This window comes from Xenopus laevis, chromosome 4L (assembly GCF_017654675.1).
Source record: "Xenopus laevis strain J_2021 chromosome 4L, Xenopus_laevis_v10.1, whole genome shotgun sequence".
Classification (NCBI taxonomy): Eukaryota; Metazoa; Chordata; class Amphibia; order Anura; family Pipidae; genus Xenopus; species Xenopus laevis.
The window spans coordinates 100,613,969-100,633,718 of record NC_054377.1 but is presented as its reverse complement, the minus strand read 5'-3'; the positions used below and the strand labels follow the sequence as shown (position 1 = coordinate 100,633,718).

At 36.4% G+C, this 19,750-nt stretch overlaps 1 protein-coding gene across 1 annotated transcript in view; it reads left to right on the top strand.

Annotated features, from left to right (window-relative positions):
* The window catches only part of btbd8.L (BTB domain containing 8 L homeolog), a 39,958-nt gene that overhangs the window by 4,947 nt on the left and 15,261 nt on the right, over positions 1-19,750 (top strand). Inside the window, 9 exon segments of the mRNA NM_001096621.1 lie at positions 2,478-2,632; positions 3,598-3,724; positions 5,825-5,914; positions 7,635-7,715; positions 9,468-9,564; positions 10,954-11,042; positions 14,939-15,041; positions 17,356-17,538; positions 18,375-18,512. Coding sequence (NP_001090090.1) covers positions 2,478-2,632; positions 3,598-3,724; positions 5,825-5,914; positions 7,635-7,715; positions 9,468-9,564; positions 10,954-11,042; positions 14,939-15,041; positions 17,356-17,538; positions 18,375-18,512 — 1,063 coding nt within the window.

The following is a 19,750-nucleotide window of genomic DNA, read 5'->3' as shown; positions in this document are numbered from 1 at the left end:
CTACAGAGCTTATCTGCTGTGTAACTTGGGCTTTTCTCCTTTGAATGGCTGCCCCCATTGCTACACAGCAGCTTATTTATATAAACAATAGTAGTGTTTCTGAAGCAAACACGTCCGTTTTACTAGTGCTGGGCAACAATGCATTATATATTTTTTTTTTTTACTTTAAACCAATTTCTTTTTTGGTTATTTAAGTTTTCTGTGAAATGGTGAGTTTTACAAGATTTGTTAGAAGATTATCAGTGGTACAATTTTTTTTCCCCAAAGGAAAAGCTCTAAAGTGTCTCTATAATTACCTGATTTTGTAATTATTTGTTGTTACTGTATTAATTTTTTTGTATTATACCTTGCTTATATTCTATAAATTTTTTACCACGTGTTGTTATGGCTTGTTTTATTCACATTCTGCTAAAAATGCCTCATCTCATCTCTGTATAGAGGTGTATGTCTTCGTAACAGACCACCTGTTTGGTTAAATGTAACTATGTTGCTACAGGTATGGAACCTGTTTTCCAGAATGCTCAGAACCTGGGGTTTCTGGGTAAACCCAATAGGATTGTTCTGTATCTAATAAGAAATAATTATATCTTAGTGGAGATCAATTACAAAGTACTGTTTTATTATTGCAAAGTATAAGATATCATCTTTTAAAAATTTGTGTGAATTTATAAAAATTGAGTATATCATCTTTCTGGATAAATGATTTCCGGATAACAAATCCCATACCTGTACTTATAAGTTTGTTAAATCGTAGATCTCCCTGTGGATGAAATCCCTGGAAACACAGAGTAGGTGGTACATTTTACTGGTTAATTTAGTGCATTATAAAATGTGATCTTTCACGACTACTTAGGTCCTTGCTTCAACCATGGTATACAGTGGTTGAAAGAGGAACCTGAGTAGTCAGGAAAACTCATGTTTTATAATCTTAGGGGCTGATTTATCAATGTCCGAATTTGGGTTTTTACTGCAATTCATGTGAAACTTTGACATTTGAAATCTTGCGAGGTCATATAGAATCGTATTTAATGAATTTTTTTATATTCAGATGTTTTAATAAATATGCAGTCAAGTTCTTTTAAAATGTGAGTTTATTTAAAGTAGAAAAAACATCAAGAATTAAACAAATTCAGATTTTGGTAAATGGGCCTATTAGTTTTCTGGTTTTATATGTGGCTAATGCGGTACAGCACACTACTAAAGGGTAATCTCTGTGAGAATGTGTAGGTGCAGGAATGTGATGGGGATAGCTACTGTATCTAAATCATGACCCAACATTTTGTTTAATGCAGAATCTGTCATCTATTTAGAGCTAAAGGGCTGTCTGTTTTCATTAGCCTGTTGCTAACTTGATTGCAAGCTACATTGAAATACTGCTTTCGCTCATTTTCAGTTTAGCCTCTTTTTGCTGTAAGATGTGGTCAGCTTACCTTTGGTACAAGAGTTGCAATACCATATATTCCTCTACAGTTTACAGGCCTGCACGTCACTTTGCCTTTTCATCTTTATAGTAGGTGGTTTAGTGAGTAGGTCATCCCTTCAACAGTGACTTTATATAAAATACTCTGTGTTAAATGCATAGCACAAATCAAATGTGTCTAGTCAGGTAGGTTGGACATACTTTATTTATAATTCAGGATACCTATAAAAACTGCATGCCAGAGCTTATAACCTCTTTACTAGAGATCAGCTATCTCTGCTTTCAGTGTCTGCAAGGCCTTTTTTTAAGCTGTCATGTTAACGTTTTAAAATCAGTGACTTCAGCAATAGTAGCTGACCTCCTGCCACATGATAGGGTAGCTGGCCGGATTTTTACATGTAAAGGACATCAAATATCAGATACATTTCAAAACTTAGAGGCCAGTTTACCATTATACAAAAATTTTACAGTAAATGTTATTTACTAATGCAGATGATAATTATCTGAATCTTTTGTTTCCCACCAACATGCAATACCCATCTGGGAACAAGGATTCAGAGAGGTGTTAATGCTCAGTATCACTATCACTCCAAAAATCTGAATTGCGTTTGACTGCTCAAATCAGTGGAACACATTCTGATTAACTGGCACAGCAATCGGGTTTTATAAATGTGTCAATTTGATAAAACCTTTCCTGACATATGGGAAAATGTTCCTCACAATTAGGAAAGTTCATAAATGGGAAATATTTCAAACTGCTGGCAGTCCTTCAGGAAATGTATATTAATATTTATATGCAAAATTGATTTGATTGATCAACAGGTTACTTATTAGATTATACATTGTCAGTTGGTTTATTTAAAGGGAAACGATCATGAAAGTGAAAATATAATGTAAACTCATGGAAATAAAAAAACTTTCTAGTTTGAGTCTGTTATTGCTATTTCTGTTGCACCGTCTAGGCAAAGGGTGTACACACCAATGTATTTGACCTAACTGTCAATCAAAATCTGTGCATGTATAATCCGTTCATTTGATGTATCTCCTTCTTTTATAGATATGTGTATTCTTCTCACTGGAATGTTAAAGAAAGAGAGGAGCACATCCTAAGTCTGATAAATGGGGATAAAATAGTATCCAATACAAATCAAAATGGTGACGCGCAGAATACAGTTCAAAGCAACACACTCTCTACAGAAAAAGCTACTGAAGGTTAGTGCCTTTGTCTTATAAAAATACAGTTTCAGTTTACAATTCACTGAATAATAATTATTGCTTAAACAATCAATTATAATGTACAGCTCTTCTTGAAGCGACTTTTTTTTTCTTTCAGAAACATTACACTGGAAAAGCAGAAGGATTTGCCAAATTGTTTCCAGATAATGCTTTGTAACCCAGGTCCAACTAGCTTGCTTCTATACCAGTAAACAGTATATTTTCTGTGTGAAACAAGCAGAGTAGAAATAAATTTAATATTGGTTAGGAAAATGTCTATAATAAATATGAAACTGTACCATGACTTGTCTGCATTACCATCACTATGCAACTAAATACAACATGGTAAACAAGCAGTTTAGTATATAATCACATTACAAGGCACAGGCCAATTTCAAACTACTGTGATTACAATATTCTGGCTTAATAGTTTCATACTTCAATAGGAACTCTGAATCTCCCAGATGTCCTGTTCATTGTTCAGTGTGATATTTATAGAAAGCCCGATAAAGAGCATACAAAGTTTTGAATTAATTAAATTTAGAAATTCTGATTGGATTATCCTTAAATCCTGTTTTAAATTAAAATTTATTTTAAAAAAGGACAAATCCTGTTGTGGCAGCCCTAAATAGGGGAGTTCATTTTATATGAATATTTAGCAACAGTAATATTGTAGAAGCACATTTTCATCTCCACTTAATTTATGCGCAAAAGCTGTTTCTTATTTTAACTATAGTTTATTTGTTTTCTCAAAACTGCTGCCAAATCAAGGAGGCGATTGGCATTATCTGCATATGGAGACGGTCAATATCACTGCCAAGTTTATTTGCAGCACATCTTTTAGGAAGTGACAGGAATACTATAACATCGTGAGAAATCACCACGTCAATGTATTCAGTATCTTGTGTGAGGAACTTGCTTATTAAAAAGATTAATTAAGATTTTTTTTGGTTGCCCCACAGCCTCTTTTGAGCTTGAAGATCTTGAATCAGCATCTGAACTTGGAAAGGATTTGCTGAAACTTTTCCAAGGTTCTCTTTGTCCTGATGTAACAATCCAAATAGAACATAGATGTTTTCATGTGCACAGGTAATGCTGGGCTTTTATCCAAAATCTTTGTTTACAGTGTGATTTTCTTGTGTTCTGTTTAAGATTGATTGAGGGAAAACATCAATTTCTCTCAAGCAAATAAATTTTAGATTTTGTTTGTAATTACTGCCCACAACAAGTGGTCTGCTTCTAGTATATACTTTTATATATTTAGGTGCTTATCCATAATATTTAGCACTGCTCCCTTGCAGAACTGGGGGATTAGAATCGATCCAGCCAAGGCACTCTCTGCATGAAGTTTGTATGTTTTCACTGTGCTTGGGTGGGTTTCCTTCCACACTCCAAAAATAGATTTTTCAGGTTACAAAAAACCTTAAATTTTTTATTATACCTCGACACTGGAAAAAAAGCTGAAATCTGAAAATACACCATCTAAAACCTGTCAAGGTCATGTAGAGGTAAATGAAAGAAATCCCTTGAACCATTTCAAGATGTTTGAGTTTTTTCCTAAGGGTTTAGCTCAGGTTGTTAACCCCAAACTCACTGGTTCAAGTTTTGTTCTTAAATTAGAAACCAATCGCTTTGAGAGTTCACATAAAAAAGATCACATAACTCTAAAATTCGACCTTTGATAAATAACCCCCAAATAAACCAATAGGATTGTTTTGCAACCAATAAGGATTAATAATATCTTAGTTAGGATCAAGTACAAGGTACTGTTTTATTATTACAAAGAAAAAGGAAATATTTTTTAATCAAATCATTAAAATATGTAAAAATGGAATCTATGGGAAACGGCCATACCATATTTCGGAGCTTTTTGAATAACCGGTTTCCAGATAACCGATTCCATACCTGTATAACCGTGCTGCAGAAAATGCTGGCAATATATAAATGCTAAAAGTAATATAGAGCCACAACTTATATATTGTAATGCCATAACTATCTTGCTTTCAAGTTCAATATTCTCTGAATTCTATTTTTGTCTTTGAGAAACCGTATAAATACATCAGTTGATGTAGGGTGTACTGTAGACAAGCTTGGTTAATTTTTTATTATTTTTTATAGAAGCAATTAGCAGGGAAATGGTCAACATATGGAAAATGCTTTTGTGAGAGGATCTAGTTTTCTGTCTGTTTACATTTTAGCTTTACAAATGGAAACATGTGGACACATGTTGCTTTTAGTATGTACTGGCAGTAGTGTGTGTGTATATTAGAAAGATATATCTATATCTATATCTATATCTATTGACATTAAATTGATAAGGCACTGGAGAATTGTACAATATGTAGATATGTTTAGGAAGACTATACATGATTAATAAACTAAATGTATCTCCAGCAACGGTGGTAAATTGACACTCGTGTAAAAACTGCAAAGTTAACCATAGCAGCCATTCGGATCTTTGCCTTCATTTTCTAACTTGTAGCAGACCAAAACATAAAAGCTGATGCTATGAATCACTGTGTTGGTGCTATTTAATACCTATTGCTTAATCAGGTCCAGACTCTAGAAAAAGTTCAAAGTACATTGGTAAGAGACTTATATTTATCAAGGGTCGAATAGTAAATTAAATTTTCAAATTGTTTTTTGGTCAAAACTCACAAATTCGAATTGTGAATAATCCAAACTCAGTTTGAATTAGAAATTCAAGGTTTATTAAACCTTTACCCAGGGAATAATTAAAATTTGACTATTCGCCTACTAAAACCTGCCGAATTTAGAGTATATTCGAATTTATTAGAGTAAAAAAAATGTGGTAAATGGGCCTCTTACTGTATCTAGACAATCAAAAGGAAATTATTAGGCTACATAATGCAAGCCTTCCATATTTTTGAACTGTTAATTTTTATCAGTGTTCATATATCCTTCAATACATGATAAAATAGAGTAATTTTTACTTACGGCACTAGTCATTCACATGGGTTGATAAAATTATGCAGCATCAGCAGCACAGGGGGAAACTATCCCAGTTTTTTTCAGTATTCCCATGGATCTGGTCTCTGCTGAAAAAAAGATTACCTTTCATATAAATGGACATGAACAAGGAAAGTTTATGGTTTAGCAGATAGTATTTCTGTAATTTAAAAAAAGTGATTAGATTATTAAACCTTTCATCCATCTTCTGTTTTTTAGGGCTATATTGTGTGCTAGATCGTGTTACTTCAGTGCTATGATGAGTGGACATTGGGCTGAGAGTTCCAGAGAGCTCATTCATATTCAGGGGTAAGAACATTCTTTAGAATTGTTAATTAAAACTGCAGGTGCTTAGGCTTGCACTTGGACTATGACACCACTGAAACGATTCAGCCTCTTTGCATAAGATATAAAATGTAGACTCTGTTTAAGTAGCACAATTATGCAATAAACTCTTACTACAACACTCCCACTACACTACTACCACCATTGCTCAAAAACTCTTATTAGTGGTCAGACCCATAGTTTGTCCCATTTAATAAATATGCTGGTGGTACATTGCATCGCTTGTGATTCTTGTTAATGAAAATGTAAGTTCTCAAAACCGCTTCATGTAAAACTGCTCAGAGCTCTTTTCGTTTACGTTTTCAAGATAAATTGTAAGCTCATGTAATTCTACTTTTTAGTCTTGTTTGTTAAAATATTGTAAGACTATTGTTCATTATAAATTAATGTAAAGTGCTGTGTTACTTGCTGACACTAAACTGATTATTATTATGATGATGATGGTGATGAAGTTTTTACCAGATATAATGACCAGATATAATGAACAGCGCCACCCGACTGTCTACAATCAGGGAACAATTAAGTGAGAAAAGAAGCTTGCTGTGCTAAAAGGAGAAGGAAAGGCATTTTTACTCGGGGGTACGAAAATTTAGGCACCCCCAAGTCATTGTATCTTCTTACCTGACACCCCAGGCCGGAGCACCGATCAGGAGAAAACTCCACCGGCCCGGGGGTTATTCCAGCGAGCACCACGGCGTGATCCTTTTCCTGCTTCTTCTTTCTTCATATTTCCCAGGGCAGACGCATGCACAGTAGACCAAAATAGTCGCCTTTTCTGTTAAAAGTTTAACTTTTCGTTCTACTGTGCATGCGCACACGCGAGAAGAGAGAAGAAGCAGGAAGAGGATCACTACGTGGTGCTCGCAGGAATAACCCCGGCCCGGTTCAGTTTTCTGCTGATAGGAGCACCGGCCTGGGGTTTCAGGTATGTAAATACAATCACTTGGGGTACCTAACTTTTGACACCCCCTTTCCTTCTCCTTTAAAACTAACTAGAGGAATATAAGGCAGCTCTTCTAACTTAATTTTCTAAGCAGAGTAACATCATGAAAGGTTTCTTCTCTCAGACTTGAAGGAGCAGTATACCCCTTGTTCAAAATGCATTTAGTGCATAGGATTGTGAAAATACTTTTACTAGGAAAAAATTTAGATTTTTGTTATATTATTGAGCTAAACAGGGAAACTGAAGCTACTTCATATTTTGTTCTCGTGAGGTAGATCATTAGATTACCAGTCACAGATCATTTCCCCCCATAATGAACTTCTGAACTTCTCACTTGTGCACTGGTGTTCTATTTATTTACCTTGCAAGGACCAATCATGGAGTATTTTCTGTATGCCTGTTGGACTTTTCAGGCAATATATGATTGACAGCTGATTTTATAAGAGGTATGGAATGAATTTAAACCTGATGTATATAATACAGATTTTTATGTTTAGGTGACAGGTCCCCTTTAATGATTTTAAAGTTACTGTATATTGCAAATGTAATTACTATATCTCTTTGACATAGCTCACAGAGAAATAGACATTGCTCTCCAGCAAACATTTCCACTTTTGCTATTTAGATTGTCATACCCTCATAGTCAAATGTTTCCACAGTGTGCTATTAACTTCTGGTAAGAAATTGTGCCAAAAGGTTTAAAAAGACATTTAATAACATACTTTTGTTATTATTTTGCAGAATAAACCAAATGGATATGATGGTCATAATGCATTTCATATATGGAGGAATAATAGACCTACCAAAAAATGCTGATCCAGGGTAATTTTCTTCTAATAGGTATTTATGTAACATAAGAACTCTGCTGCTTGGTCACACATAAAGGTATAAGTGTGTGTAAAATATTTTAAGCACTAAAACATGTAAAGGTCGATGTACAGTAAAAGGCATGTTTATAATTCAAATTTTTTGTACTTGAGGAACACTATTCATAAAACTTATTTAACTTGTATACAAAGGTGTAACCCACTGAAGTCAGCAGAATTAATTGAGATAGCAAAGAAGAGTGAAAAGTGATGTGTAAAAAGTGGTGGTTTTTGCAATATGTATCCTTTTTATACTTGGCTGCTAGTGATGGGCAAATCTGTCCCTTCCTGTGCCAAAAAAAATTTGAAAATTTGTTAAACACTAAAGTCAGTGGGCAGTTATCGCAGCAGCTTTTTTTTCAGTACATTGGCATCTATGAAATAAAATAAAATTGTCCATCACTATTTCTATCTCCATTAAATCATGTTTAATAAATATGCATGATTTTTACATGGCATACCCTGTCTTTAAAGTGAAAACAAATAATGGTTTTCCTAACATCAATATTTACATAGCCCTGTAGTGTTGAATTGGCCATCCATTGCACCAAGATTTGGTTATTGCTCACAGTTTGGCCATTTTGCCTGCAATTTAAAAGATTGCTTGGATATGACCAATGGCTATGTGTATAGGAATGATATATGAAACATAATAATGTGCAGTGTATGACCTGTGCCACTAAATATAGATGCCTAACATTGAGGATAAAGATGTACATTGATAACATAAATGAGTTTGAGACATATGGAAATACTACAGAAATATTTTATATCAAAAGACTTTTGTATAATGACTTTACCCACAATAAATTCTGAAATCTATAAATAAAAAAATTCAACAATTTCTTGACTTGGTTAGATCTAAAAGAGCAACTATTTTTGGTAGATCTAGGGGCAAATTTTTTGGATGTACAGGTATCCGGAAACGCATTATCCAGAAAGCTCCAAATTACGAAAAGACCCATATAATCCAATTTTTAAAAAGTACATCCTTTTTCTCTGTAATAATAAAATGGTACCTTGTACTTGATTCAAACTAAGATATAAGTAATCCATATTGGGTTTATTTAATGTTTACATGACTTTTTAGTAGATTTAGGGTTAGTTCACACGAGGAGATTAGGGGAAATTTTGTCGCCTGGCGACTAATCGACTCTTCTTCTGGGACGACAATCTCTCCGAACTGCCTCCGTGGGTTAGTTCACACGAGGAGATTCAGGGAGATTTTTTCTACTTCAGGCGACTTCGGAAAACAAAGCACCGCTTGTGCTTTACTTTTCATTATAGCGGATGGGAAGACAAGCGGAGGCAGTTCAGGGAGATTGTTGCCCAGAAGAAGAGGTGATTAGTCGCCAGGCGACAAAATCTCCTTGTGTGAACTAACCCTTAAGCTAGGAAGATGCAAATTACAGAAAGATCCCTTATCGGGAAAACCTCTGCATTCTGGATAACCGTTCCCATACCTGTATCTGCTGACAAGGCTAGGTGATGAGTGCCCCTGGGTAGGATTTTCCATTTTAAGCCTTATTAATGGCTGAACTTAGGCCGAAACCTTTTACTTTAGTAAAGTTTACACTTTAACACAAAATTGGAGTGCTGCTGTTTTTTTTATTGTTCCATTAATATGAAATATGATATATTTATTTAATGCTAGTCCAAAGTGTCTGCTTGTATCCTTTAACATTAACTGCCCTGTTATGTTATCCAGGCATATACTCTGTATTGCTGATATGTATGGATTAGAGGGACTGAAGGCAGTTGCCATTTATGTTTTGAGAAGAGACTACTGCAAATTTTTTCTTAAGGTAATGAAAAGTTGCAAGGTTTTGTTGTGTTTTTAAGTTTTTTTTTTTTTAAATGCCCCCCTCCCTATCCTCAGCAATAGGACATGTTGTGGCAGTGAGAATAGTGGCAGAGCTTTTGCTTTGTATGTACATGCGTGTGTCCTTACATACATTGAACATAGCATGTGTGACAAAAGACAAGCACATTATGCAAATGGGAAACCGTTAAACATGGCCGTCCACACCAGTGCTCAATTTTTTTTAAAGAAAGACCTATTGTTTCCCCCATCTAGAGTACGCTATTTTATCCTGCACCTCCAGTGGCTGGAGACGTGTTTTTTTTTTTTGTTTTTTTTTTTGTTTTTTTGTTAATCCTAATTCATTAAAAATTCACACACGACTTTTAGTGGTTTCTGGCATTTATTTCTGCTACTTCTGTTCTGTTGCAGCAATGACATGATGTGGTGGACATTCCAGAACCTACATGTCATTATTTTCTCTATGCACTACAAATAGCTTTGTGTGGCAGTGCTGCTTTCTACAGAAAAGAGAGAAACAAAATTCCACAGTTCATATTCAACCTGTATCAACAGATGCATAAAAATGAGTGTGAATGTAGTACCACACTGTGCTTGTTCCACATCAAGCCCACTTATTATTCCTAAATCCTACATTTTTTGTTTTGCTAAATATTATAGTGCATTTAAAATCTTTGATTTATTTTCATTAATAGGCGCTAATATTAACGCCCCATTCATTCACTTACCTTTACTAAGCAATCAATAGTGGAAGCTTTCAAACCATAGGCAGTTATGGAACACCTGTGGGGAAATAACTAAATGCTGAATATGAGCTAAAGGCAATAGTGGACCACGATTTAGTGTGTTCACAAATGCAGAAATAAATCCCTTCAGTTTGATCCACCCCATGTTGTGCCCTTCGACCAACTATAAGAAACAAAAAAATTCAAGCACTTGGCCTTACCTACATGATTTGTCCTGCCATGATCTTTGAGGAGAGAAGCAACTACTGAGAGAGAATGTGGGCTGTCCACCGCTAACTGCACAATAACCAGCTCATAAAACATATATGTTGTAGCAGAAATGTAATTATATGAAATTACAAAGAGTTCACAAATGCGTACAACATTAAAAAAGACAATGGTTTTCATAACTATAATTTGTCTCTGGATAGCACACTTCTTCTTTTATACCAGAAACGAAAAGCAAAATGAAAATACTTCACAAATCATTTATGTAAACAGAGCCGATGAACTTCAGTTGTTGAAAGTTAATTCTATTTTGTACTGCATTACCTCATTAAATTTGATGAACCTGTAACAGATGACTAATGTAACTATTCTAATTTCATTAAACTTCTGTAACCTTATTTTTTTTTTTTTCATCTCAGCCTGTTGTTGGAATGCAGCAGTCGGTGCTAGAATGTCTGTCTATTGCTGATTCCTTGGGAGAGGAACAGTTGTACACTGCCTGTATGAGGTTAGTTGCTAAACACTAATGTTTTTTGTTTCTGTTTCACAGTCCCTCCATGTTCTTTTGCATTTTAATGAGGGCATTTCCCTGAAAAACCTTTATGACTTGCTTTGTGAAGGAGAGCTAAAAGAGGGGAAGAGGGTTGTGATTTGCATGAGAATGCTTTATACTGGTTTAGGAAGAGGCTAGAGAGGGCAGTAGGGGCCATTTAGGTGTGCAAAGTGCAATTTTGGGCGTAAGTCTGCAATGTCCAAAATATGCTATTGTCTTGTATGTTTGGAAATTAAGCATGGTGGGTTGAGTGATGATTGTGGGTCTTCTGTCCCAGACATGCTGCTAAATGCCATGAACAATGTAAAGTCCAATATAGAGTAGGGAGCACCATTCATCACTTGGAGAGACGATGTGCAGGGTCTGATATATTAGTCACATGTGAGAGAAGAGAAAGAACTGACCCATAAGATTGCACCGTCCCATCCCACAATCCAATCCAGTGAATAAACTTAAAACATAACTTTTACTAAATAAGCATACAAATCGAAATCCAGGAAAAGCATTAAAATAAAGGGAAAGAGCAGGAAGATGGAAGGACCATAGGTAAGTGGTTAATGGTTTATATCTATAATCTTCAAAATGGGTCTCAGACCCACCTAGTAGGTTTACATCAGTACACAGACCCACTGCTGAAATAGCCTAAGGATATCCCCTTCAAGTGCAATTGGTCAACCTCCCTCTTCAGAATGGGTCTCAGACCCGCCTAGTAGGTTTACACCAGTACACACAGTACACAAACCAGCTGTAATAGCCTAAGGATATCCCTTTAAAGTGCAGTTGGTCGACCTTCCCTTTGCACATTGAACCCCTCCCGGTTGCGTGTAAAGGACTAGGTTACTAAGCACCAAAAAGATATGCCCTGAAAATTTGCCTGCCTGGTTATAATGTGCTCCTACATCAAGGCGCAATCAATCGGTTTTGAGAGCACGTTAGCAGGTCTACCCAGGGCCGACATCAGGGGGGACAGTGGGGAGAGTTGTAGGAGGCTCCGAGGGTAAGGGGGGCCCGGCCACACCCCACTTATGTGATTAGCTGGGCCCCCTGCTTTCTGAGAGCTGCTGACTTCGGAAGGGAGGGCAGGAGCACAGGGGGAGGTATCTTCTGTCCATTACTTTCCCTTATTGGTCACAGAGTTTAAGTCCCAGTTGAGCTGCTCAGGGATTGGATAGCTGAGGTTTGAACTTCCCCTCCAGCTCATCCAATCACCATGCAGCTTTACCGGGACTTAAAATTCTGTGACCAATAAGGGAACAAAATGCGGACACTATAAGAAGATGCAGCCACCTGTGCTCCCCTCCTCCCTTCTGTAGTTGGCAGCTCACTGACAGCAGGTGGGCCATGCTAATGAAGTAAGTGCAACATGGCAGGCCCCCCCTAAAGGTAAGCCTTTGTGGTCCCTGTTGTATGGTGCGGCCTTGGGCACCATTTTTTTTAAACTTCGGAGGGGGGGGGTCAAGGTTTTTTTACATGGACGTTTAAAGGGGGGCCCTGACGATCAATGTTCTTAAAAAGTGGGGGGGGGGCTGGCCACCATTTTTTTTTTTTTTTTTACCATGTGGGGTCCTAGGCACCAATATTTTTTAACAAATGTTTTTTTATGGGGGGCCCTGAGTGATTGGATTGTGGGATGGGGGTGGTGCAATCTTACGGGTCAGTTCTTTCTCTTCTCTCACATGTAAATGCCATGAACACAGCAGTGTTTTGAAGCTATAATCTCCTGATCCAAAAGCACAAGCAGGGTACAAGTGATTACTATTTGGGGCAGCAGTAGTACAATTACAGCATTTTTGCTGCCAGCCAAGCACAATGTGTTCTTGCCCTCCACAGCTCTTAGAATCCTGAGGTGGATAAACTGTGCACTTTCCTATTGAGCCAGTGGAGACTTTGGTACCAAGATGTGTTTTAGACCTCAGATCTGTGCTTCTGCCTATGTCCCAGCCTCCAGACCAGATGCTGTTAAAGGAAAACTTTACCCCTAAAATGAATACTTAACAGTTTATATCATATTAAGTGACATACTGTATTAAAGAATCTTCCCAAACTGGAATATATATATATTTAAGAAAATATTACCCTTTTAAATCTTTTCCCTTGAGCCACCATTTTATGATATTCTCTGTGCTGCCTTATAGATCACCTGACCAGAAATCCTGCAGCTCAAACTGTAACAGGAAGACGTGTGGGAGCAAAACACAGTCTGTTAATTGGCTCAGGGCGGCCCTTATATTTTAAAATGGCAATTTTCTATTTATGATTACCCAATGATTCATATTACTAAAAAAAAGTTTATCATTATAAAAGTTAATTTCCATGAAGCAGGGTTTTACATACAGCTGTTTTATGCAATATATTTTTATAGAGACCTACATTGTTTGGGGGGTATAATTTTCCTGGAGTGCCTGGGATTTGTTTTCATATGCTGATTTTATTCAACACTGGTCCTGAACTCATTTCTATTCCTGTCAGTAATCACTTGTGATTTTGACCTGATTATCTGGTACTCTGCTAGATGTGGGTCCTGCTTTTATGACACCAGTTGTTTCCTACTCCTGTCTTTTTAATATCTTCACTGTCAACATTGCACACAGCTTCCATGCCACCAATTGCGGTAACTAGTCCTACTCCAGTCTCCAGCCCCTGATGTAGCTTGTGTCATGCATGGGACAACCAGTAAGGCATTTCTGGCATATAGTTATATAAGCAAGGACTGAGTGCATGGTTTTTCAGGAGGCTTTGCCATCTTTTGTTTCTTTTTATCTTTTATTAACATTGCCATCTGAGCACCACTATTCCTATAATGGGCCTTAATTGGGATAGCTGTGACTATGAGATGTGCAGCTGCTTTTTATCATCCTTATTCTAAAGATCTTGTCTGAAATTCACCTTTAGAGGTCTGTTCTGTTAGGCTACTGTGTGATTATTCACCTGCGTTTAAATCTGCACTACCACAGGTGACAAATCTCCCTGAAATGCTTTCACACCGGCAATAATCACTGGTGGGAAAACATATGTGGTGATTTACTTTATTGCCAGGGAAAGCATTTTTGGGAGGATTGTCACCCCCAGTAATGCCGATTTAACTGTGGAGGACAAATCTTCCCATCTGTCCCCACCCTTAGATTAACAACAGTTTATATTGGTTCATCTTTTAGTAAATTGTCTAGGTAATCCAGTTGTGGCCCGTTGTTCAACACATAAAATGTACTTTGTCTTTAGCCAGTGCTCTACCTGCTTGCCTTAAAAGACCCTATCTAGCCATTAAGTATAGTCAAATTTTATCCACTAATAGCTAATACAGGTGTGGGATCTGTTATACGGAAACACGTCATCCAGAATTATGGAAAGGTTATCTCCCATATACTCCATTTTAATAAAATAGTTCACATTTTAAAATGGATTTCCCTTTTTGCTGTAATAATAAAGCAGCACCTTGTACTTGATCCAAACTAAGATATAATGAATCCTTATTGGAAGCAAAACAATCCTATTGGGATTCATTAAATGTTTAAATGATTTTAGGGGACTTGACCCAAATGAAATAGATGAAAATCTTCCATAGGAGACTTAAGGTATGGAGGTCCAAATTACAGAAGATCCCTTATTTCGAAAACCACAGGTCCTAAGCATTCTGAATGAAAGGTCCCATGCCTGTAAATACAGCATAATTATTAAATAGCTAATATAGAGGCAGAAAATATACCTGTGCTTGATACCTTAAACTGTATAGCTTTGGGTTGGTAAACTACAGACCCTAAATGCTACCAACCATTTACATTTTTAGATCTGTATATACCATCTTGTGCACGGTTTAATTACATTGTGTTTTGTTGTTGTTTTCTCCACTTTAGGTGGGTCGAAAAATATTTTGTTAAATGTTGGTCTGAAAGGAGCTTTGCCAATTTACAACCTGATCTACAAAAAAAATGCTTTGAATATTTGGTTAAGTCACTGGTAAGCATATTTTCACTGTGAACTCTTATGTATGCTGTTGGGTTACATATAATTGTTTGTACTTCCATTAAATCTGTAACTATTGTGACTGCAGTTTAATGTGTGCCTTAAATTTAACTTAATGATCATTGATATTCTGAGACAATTTGTAGTTGTTCTACAGATGGGTTACAGAGGTTATGTTCTGATTTTGTATTGCAAGTATGTAAGATTTTTCCATGACTTGCCCGTTACCCACCTGTCAATTCCTCCATCTTCTCTGTTCAAATGTATCACAATGCATTCCTGTTTTCTGAAGACATTTCTTCTTTTTTTTTAAATTAACTCCATGAATAGTGTTGCATGCTAACAAGCAGACATTGTCCAGGGAGATGAAATGTAAAGTCCTGGGCACACTGAAAGAATTTGGGGTGTATTGCCTGCTGTGTTTTCCACTTGGCATTAAAATGTAAGATTTACCACAAACCGCACTTTCTGACCTTGCATTGTGTTAAGGGGGAATGCCTGAATACACCAGCATTGGGCTTTGTAAATGGTTATAGAATATATATATATATATATATATATATATATATATATATATATATATATATAATATATATATATATATATATATATATATATATAAATTGGCAGTCATGAAAGCACTCACAGCAGTTTTCTTCAATACTTAGTTAAAAGTTCTTTATTCCACGTTCTTATCTACGCGTTTCAAGGGGGTTGAAACGCGTAGATAAGAACGTGGAATAAAGAACTTTTAACTAAGTATTGAAGAAAACTGCTGTGAGTGCTTTCATGACTGCCAATTTGTTATTATACTCTGGTTAGCATCCAGCCTTAACTTTGGAGTGGTGAGTGCCGTTGAATCACTATATATATATATATATATATATATATATATATATATATATATATATATATATATATATATATATATATATATATATATATATATATATATATATATATATATATATATATATATATATATTCTAGTGTGTTTCCAGATCACGATCATAGGAAAAGCAGCACCAATGCTTGTGCATTCTGGCATTTTCTATTCAAAGCAACAGCAGGGCTTTACTACAACAGACAGTCATGTCACACCCACGATCACAATAAAGGGAAAGTGATAGCTCTGATCTCTTTATTGCCATTATTTGATCTGCCTGTAAGGCTAAAATAAAGATCACTGGGCAACCACAATGATGCAGTGTTTAGCACTACTGCCTTACAGTACTGGGGTTCCAGGTTTCATTCCAGACGAGGCACTGTCTGCATGGTATTTACATGTTCTTGGTTTTCTCCCGCATTCCACAGACTTTAGCTTATGATGACATTGACATGAACAGTAACTCTAGGCTCTGCTTTATACCTCATCCCTATATAATTATTGTAAGACCGCTGTTTGCTATGAATTAATGTGTAGTGATGCTTAACTTGCTGTTGCTTTATAAATAAATCATGATATTAATGAAGGATAACGCCAGACTGTTTCTCTGCCTGCACCTGCATTTTCATTCCAAAATACACTGTTGGTCCGTGTGTCTGTCTGTGTACTTACATCATGGAGCAGGTCTACCTTTTCTCCTCCTATTTTTATACACACAGGAGCAATGGCCTGGTGTGTGGCATTAGCCTAACCCTACAACAGAACTGATACAAGGAAATAAGTAAGGGGCAGAACAGTGGAGTAAAAAAAGAAAGGGCAAGGTCAGAGAAGAGGACTCTGGTCAGGAAAAAACTGGAGAAAGATCAAGCTTGGTCTGGAGCAGCAGTTGTACTTTTCCATGTCAAGCACCGCTTGGAGATCCAGCTTATGTTTAAAACTCCCCTTAGGTTATAAAATTGTTACAAATACAGGAAGAAATTGAAGTATCGGTGATAATTTTACAGTTCTAAATATATTTAGGACAACACGTTTTCACCTAAATGCAAACGGCTAGGCTTTCCACTGTATCTAGGAAGCTAATAGGAACTTGACCCATACTTTTCCTAATTGCAATTCAAGCTTAGCACCCCATTACACTGCTCCAAACTCCTAGACCCTCCAAACAACCACTGGACTAGAGATAATTCAGTAATATATTCCTATTTAACCCAACTTTAATTATAGGTCTATGTGTTACTGTTATGCATATTCAGTCAAGGAAGATTTCTACATTTATGATAATTTGACCTCGATTTCATTGAACATTAGGAAAGGTTATTATTTTCCTCAGAAGAGGAAGCATTTTGGCAGCTTCAATACATTGGAATAAGTAAAAAGTAACCTTGGCATGTATTTCCCTGTAACTGGCTTTTTTTACTTCAGTCTTACAGGAATGCTGCATTCATTCTGATGGAAAGTGAGAAACTTCTCAGTTTACTTCCCAGTGTAAAATGGGCTGAAAGGGCCACAAATCTAGCATCAGAACTTAAGGAAGCATGTGTCCAGTACATAGTGACACATTTTGCACAGATTATAAAGACTGAAAACTTCTTTAATTTGTTGCAGGTAAAAAGCAAAATTACTTTAATCATTCCGAATCTTCTTTAGCGTATGCTTGGTTTTGTAACAAATATATTGATTTGGTAAAAATGTTAATCTGTATCATGTTTGGACCATTGCCTTTATTCAATGTTAACTGCAAAATCAATGCTGGAGGCAAGGGACATGACAGACCATGAAAGAAGGCACAAAAAAAGCAGGGCAAGTGAAGGTCAGTGTTGGACTGTACTCCAGAGGCTCCTGTACTCCAAGGCTCTTGGGAAGCAGCTAATCAGATTATCTGTAAAAAAAAAAACAGTATGGAGAAATGGCAGTTGAGCATCAACATAGGGGAGAACAGAGCATCAACATAGGGGAGAACAGAGCAATCTGTTCTAAGTTTCAGGGAGCAAGTCTGCTGTGTTCTGATTGCTTGCCAATGGTTGCCCAATAGAAAGCAATATGGGAAAAGTAGTGGCGTTCAGCCTATATTATGGCCCTTAAACAAGCTAGCCTACTCCCCAGCCACTGAGACATAGAGAGAGTTAAACCCTTTACATTCTAAAATCTACAGTGCTGACACAAATATCGCAACATACAAAGCTATAGATTCTGGGTTCTCTTTGATCTATGCACACAACACTTGGCATAACCAAATTAAACAGAACCATATCAGAAAGGGTGAAGCCTTGCACTGTAGCAGGCAGGAATAAATATTTTGGTTGATGCTAAATAAAAACAACGGTGCGTTTGCCAAGCTTACTGGCATCATTAATTTTGTCTTAGCAGTTGTATTTTTTTAACCATACAAACTTATCTTTTAGTTATCAGAATTAATAAGTGTATTTTTTTTCTCCATATAGGCTCAAGGGATGAGTAGTAGACCATATCTTTTGGAACACATCCTTAATGAAACTGAGAAAAATATTTCATTTCAGAATTGCTGTTCTCTGTTTTTGGCTTTGGATGAGTTATTGGATTTGGCATCAAACAATGAAATGGTAAATGTTTTTCAAATAAAAAATTCACATTCATCATCTACCTTGTTTTATATTTTGCCATACATAGAGATGCTCAGATTGCACTAATTTGACCTATTACCCATGTAATTCCAGGCTGCTTTTTAAAAGGGCGAATAGTAGGCCTGGATGTCTATTTCAGTTGGTTGATACCAGTGTCATCCCACCACAGCTGATAATGGAAATGAGGGGCCATCACATATACACAATGATGATCATTCAATTAATTTGAAACTAAATTGATTAAAATGTATGACAAATTGTGCTTGCTTTTGGATAGGAAAGATCTAAAATACACCAGCAGTAGAGCAGAATCTACACAAATAGCTCTGAAAAACAGGCAGGAAGTGTTTTGCACAGAACAATGCGGTAGAATATTAAGTTTGTTTTGGAAGGGCATAATGTGTATTTTGTAAAGTATAAGAAAATGTTAGACCCATGTGTGAAGATTCTGTTTCCAGCATATACATTTCAGAGAGAAAATGTGTATATTAAATGTATAGTAATAATCTGAATGTAAAATTACTCAGATGGGGTAGTAGGGATACTCTCTATTCATAATTGTTGATGAAAATCATTTGCCTTTAGTTTCCCAGAGGCCTATAAGTCACATAACTGTAATGGTTTAAATTTTGTTTGGCACCGAAATTCTCAAGTTCTGGTGCAGATATCTGCCTTGCAGGCTGAAGGCAAGGATTTGGTTGCAGGCAAGGTAAGAGGCTGATTCTCAGCCTGTGTTTTTCAGCAGGCCCGAGTTTCAGTATTGTTTTACTTTCATGTGGCTCTTAAAGGGCATGTAAAGTCTAAATTAGACTAATGCTAGAAATGCTGTATTTTGTATACTAAATATAAACATGAACTTACTGCACCACAAGCCTAATCAAACCAATTATTTATGCTTTAAAAGTTGGCTACAGGGGGTCACCATCTTGTAACTTTGTTAAACATCTTTGCAAGACCAAGACTGTGCACATGCTCAGTGTGGTCTGGGCTGCTTAGGGATCATCATAAACAAAGCTGCTTGAGTTCTGCATGGCTGGGAAGTAAGGCGGGAGCCCTGCTGTTCATAAGTATGATTGTTTCCCTGCTCAGCAGTTAGTGACTGTCTGACAATTCCTATCCACAGCAGTAAATGAAGGGAGAATTTCACTGCATACAGTCAGGTTTCTTATAAAAACAGTACACATTTTTTAATTAAAGTATATTGGAGTTAAGTTTCT